Source organism: Pterocles gutturalis, unplaced genomic scaffold, assembly GCF_000699245.1.
Source record: "Pterocles gutturalis isolate BGI_N339 unplaced genomic scaffold, ASM69924v1 scaffold40718, whole genome shotgun sequence".
Lineage (NCBI taxonomy): Eukaryota > Metazoa > Chordata > Aves > Pterocliformes > Pteroclidae > Pterocles > Pterocles gutturalis.
The window spans coordinates 960-4,794 of NW_010127093.1; the positions used below are offsets into that span (position 1 = coordinate 960).

At 42.7% G+C, this 3,835-nt stretch overlaps 1 protein-coding gene across 1 annotated transcript; it reads left to right on the forward strand.

Moving 5' to 3' along the window:
- The first annotated feature begins 337 nt into the window (after positions 1–337).
- On the forward strand, positions 338–2,137 carry POLR2D (polymerase (RNA) II (DNA directed) polypeptide D). The gene is made up of 3 exons (XM_010079178.1): positions 338–514; positions 928–1,023; positions 1,815–2,137. Exons 1-3 carry the CDS (start codon positions 375–377, stop codon positions 1,891–1,893), a joined length of 315 nt encoding a protein of 104 aa, XP_010077480.1. The 5' UTR covers positions 338–374; the 3' UTR covers positions 1,894–2,137.
- Positions 2,138–3,835: the final 1,698 nt, after the last annotated feature.

Here is a 3,835-nt window from a genome sequence, read left to right on the forward strand (position 1 = left end):
AGTCACACATTACTTCAGTTCTGCCAAAAAAATGTGTGATGAAAATGTTGCAAAAATGTGACAAATCAGAAGGTTAAGGATGCAAATATAAAATTTTGGCCAAAAAGACACACATTGGATTGTCATTCAAAATGGTGTCATTTTTATCAGCATTTTCAGTATGAAATGCTGCACAGTCATTGGTGAAAGGGTTTGCACAATTGCTGTGAAACACAGACACATTGTTCATTTCCTTATTGCGCAAAGCTAAATTTACATAAAAAACTTCTGTAAGTGGACTTTTTCATCCATGCTTCACCTTTAATATGCTAATGTTCATTCATTCAAATGTAGAATTTGAAACTGCGGAAACTCTTCTAAATTCAGAAGTACATATGCTTCTTGAGCATCGTAAGCAGCAGAATGAGAGTGCAGAAGATGAGCAGGAGCTTTCAGAAGTCTTCATGAAAACCTTGAACTACACAGCACGCTTCAGCCGCTTCAAAAACCGTGAAACCATTGCCAGTGTCCGTAGGTGAGCGGAACAGTTAGGGTATAGGACTATACTGGAGACTTTGGTATATAATATTGGTGCTGCTTTATGAAAGTACATTTTAGTGGTGTTTCCTGACTTGTACTACAATTATGAATCTTGTCTTTCTGAAGAGGCAAGAAATTTTATCATAATTGTTCACGGAGGGTTGTACTTTGTCTAGGTCAAGCCTTCTGAACTGCTTTGTTTTCAGTATTTAAATGACAGCTGATTGCAGTAAATGGGAGGATTTTTGAGACTTTGTAGAGTAATTCTGGGGAAGCAGAGTTAGAGATGTAACTTTTTTTTTCCCTGTGCAATTACATAATGAGTCTTTCCTCCTGAAAAGGAATTGACTTTATGCCCTTTCATATTTCTGTCTTGTAATTTCACCAGGTTGTTGTCTTTCCTTACAGTTTACTGCTCCAGAAAAAGCTCCATAAATTCGAATTGGCATGTTTGGCTAACTTGTGTCCTGAGACAGCCGAGGAAGCAAAAGCTTTGATTCCTAGGTGAGCATTTATATATCATAAAAGGATTGCTTTATACTTCCCTGGGATCTAAAGCCAGCTATGGACAGATGCCCTCTCTTCAATCCACAGCTCTGTTGATGGAAAAGCTTTTTGCCTTGATCTTTCTTCACCTACCCACTGATCTGATAGTGAGGCAATTTTTAGTTTTTGCAAGTGTCCCTAATGCACTTCCAACAACATTTGTAGATCAGGTGTAAACAGCTTAAATTGGGGTTCTTAGCCCACCCAGCTGTGTTTGGGGCTTGGGTTTTTGATTTTTTTTTTTTCTGTTGGAGCAAATGGCACTGCTCCTATGAACTGTTTTGTGGCTAATGTACAGGAGAGCAGTAAACTCTATTAAGGTATCTTGACTTGTTACCTGATGGCCCAAGATAGAGGAGGGAATGAAACACTCACCTGAATTACAGTTTCTTCCCTGCACGGTAAGATTTCTTAGCAAGACTGACTAGCTTATGAGCATAAGGCTGCATGGGCTTCATTTAGAGGTCTATTTAAACCTGCACCTGCCTTGCCTTTTTGATAAAAAGTTTTGAAATTGTTCATCAGAAAGTTCTGGGAAGGATGGAGTTTTGTCACTTGAAGAAGAAACACTGCATATGGACTGGCGTGGTATTTATACAGTAATGTTACAGGCGGTTCTTGGCAGTAGTATACAGGCGGGTGATGATAGTGTGGAGACTGACAGGAGAGAATTACGGCTGTCTGAAATGAATCTGGGGGGAGATTATTTCTAAAACCTTTAATGTATTCTCATTGTTCTTACCTTGCAGCCTAGAGGGCCGATTTGAAGATGAGGAATTACAGCAGATTCTTGATGACATTCAGACTAAACGCAGCTTCCAGTATTAAGGTTAACCCTCAGCCCCTCTGTACGAACAGAAAAACCTGGTAACTTTGACTGTTCCTCAGCCCTCTGAACAAATCCAGCTCCCAGCTGAGTCAGGGGAGTTGTGGATAAAGGGTACTCCAGTGCTGTGTCATGCACAGGTGCATTCAAACTGCTGATCGGTGTAGTCCTTTTCGTTTGTTGCACATGTGTGTTGGTAAGGACACCTGTATTGTGAAAGCCAAAGAACCTGAAAAGCCTTTTCCCTCCCCCCGATTTGGTAATTTTCAGCATGGTTCTGTTTTTTAGGAGAAATGTAGATGGGACCTTTTTTTGTGAACTTCTAAGAGAGATGGAGAAACTTGTTCTTGATTATTGTAAGGTTTAGTGATGGGTGGCATCCATTTCTGTGGGTTTTTTTTATTGTTTGTTCAAGACAGTGGATTTTTACAGCATCAGTAATTTTCTATTATTGTTTTGTGTAAATTAAAAGAGATTTCTAATTAAGGTTGTGCATTTTATAAACATTAAGCGCATATTATGATTTTATTAATGAGGACCTTTTGATAAATGGATCCTGTGATTATTAATCTGTGTTGGAGATCTGGGGACTCCCAAGTGTGTAATAACACAGGTGCAATTTAGGACAGGCCAGACAGAAGCTTTATCAATAATGATCATCGTGAGAGAACACTTGGCAGCAAATCCCTCTTTGCTCCCCTGTTCTCTGCAAAGTGATCACAGAGACACGACCTATATACTGTTTTAGAAAAGAAAAAGGTGAGGAAAAATGATAATTTTGATGTTAACAAAGCCAGGTGTCCATTCTATGGAGGGATGGCTGCTGGTGGAGCCTAAGGGAGTGGCACACCCGGTATTGTTTTAGCTCAGAAGTGGGGAGTTGGCAACAATCACAGACTACTAGCTTTTAGTTGAAAGGAATGTTCTTTTAGTTAGAATAAACTTCTTAGCCAGCCCTCTCAAATCTTTAATAATTTTACCACCAAACCTGGGAGAAGGAAAATTTTGCAGGAAAGAACAGCTGGGAGAAAGAGGAAGACTGGTGTGTTAAGTCAAGGCACTACTTGTGATGGTAAGCCATAGAGTTTCACTGATGCTGCAAAAGGGAGAGAAATACAATATTATTTCAGCTCTTACTGGAAATTTAATGTCGCTGCTATGCTGAAAGGCCAAGCTGGTTTATGAGGGGGGGTTGGGCTACCTCAGCTGAAGCACATTACCTCAAATAGCATTTATTTCTGTGCTTCAGTAGCATTACCTCTCCTGCAAGCCAATAAACCAGACGTGCCCTTCTAATTCACCACAGTAACGGCATCAGCATAATTCTAACTAAAGAACAAAGATAAAAGCAAGGTGGCATGGTGAGTCTTTACCTTATGAAGCTCAGTGTCCCCTTTGACACACCATAGGCTTTCCCGGAGCTGCTTCCTCTGTAACTCGCTTTGCCCTGTGAACCGTTGCTATTCCAGCAGCTTGAAGACATTGTATGCTCTCATATCTTAACGAGAACTTGTTTTTATTAAAACAACCCAACACTCCAGACTTCTTTACCTACACTTCTGGGTAAAAGTACGTTGTAATTGTACCGGGGGGGCATTACGGCTTGTTGATACCGTTGTGGAGAGGCTGGAGCCGGCAGATACAGCGGCACAGGCCCGGGGGAGCCCGCCGGCGCAGTTTCCTCGCCACGGCGGGTTCCTGGGTTTACTTTTGGCCATCCTGTTGCACCAGCAAAAGGCGGGAGGGGCGGTGAGGGAGAGTTCCCTCAGCAAACCGTCAGCAAACCGCAGCGAGGCCCGCCTCCGGCGCACCTCTCCTCAATGCGCATGCGCGCACAGCTTGGCGCCTCCACCCGCGAAGGGAAGGGGAGGAGAGCCAGGCTTCCGGTAGCGCAGGCGCAGGTCGTGGCACGGCGGGAGGCTCGCGGAAGCAGCTCGCGCCCTG

Excerpts from the sequence above, each read along its gene's own strand:
- POLR2D (XM_010079178.1), top strand. The coding sequence starts at position 375 with ATGCTTCTTGAGCATCGTAAGCAGCAGAATGAGAGTGCAGAAGATGAG. Across the intron at positions 515-927 it reads ACCATTGCCAGTGTCCGTAG|TTTACTGCTCCAGAAAAAGC; the intron begins GTGAGCGGAACA and ends CTTTCCTTACAG. Across the intron at positions 1,024-1,814 it reads GCAAAAGCTTTGATTCCTAG|CCTAGAGGGCCGATTTGAAG; the intron begins GTGAGCATTTAT and ends CTTACCTTGCAG.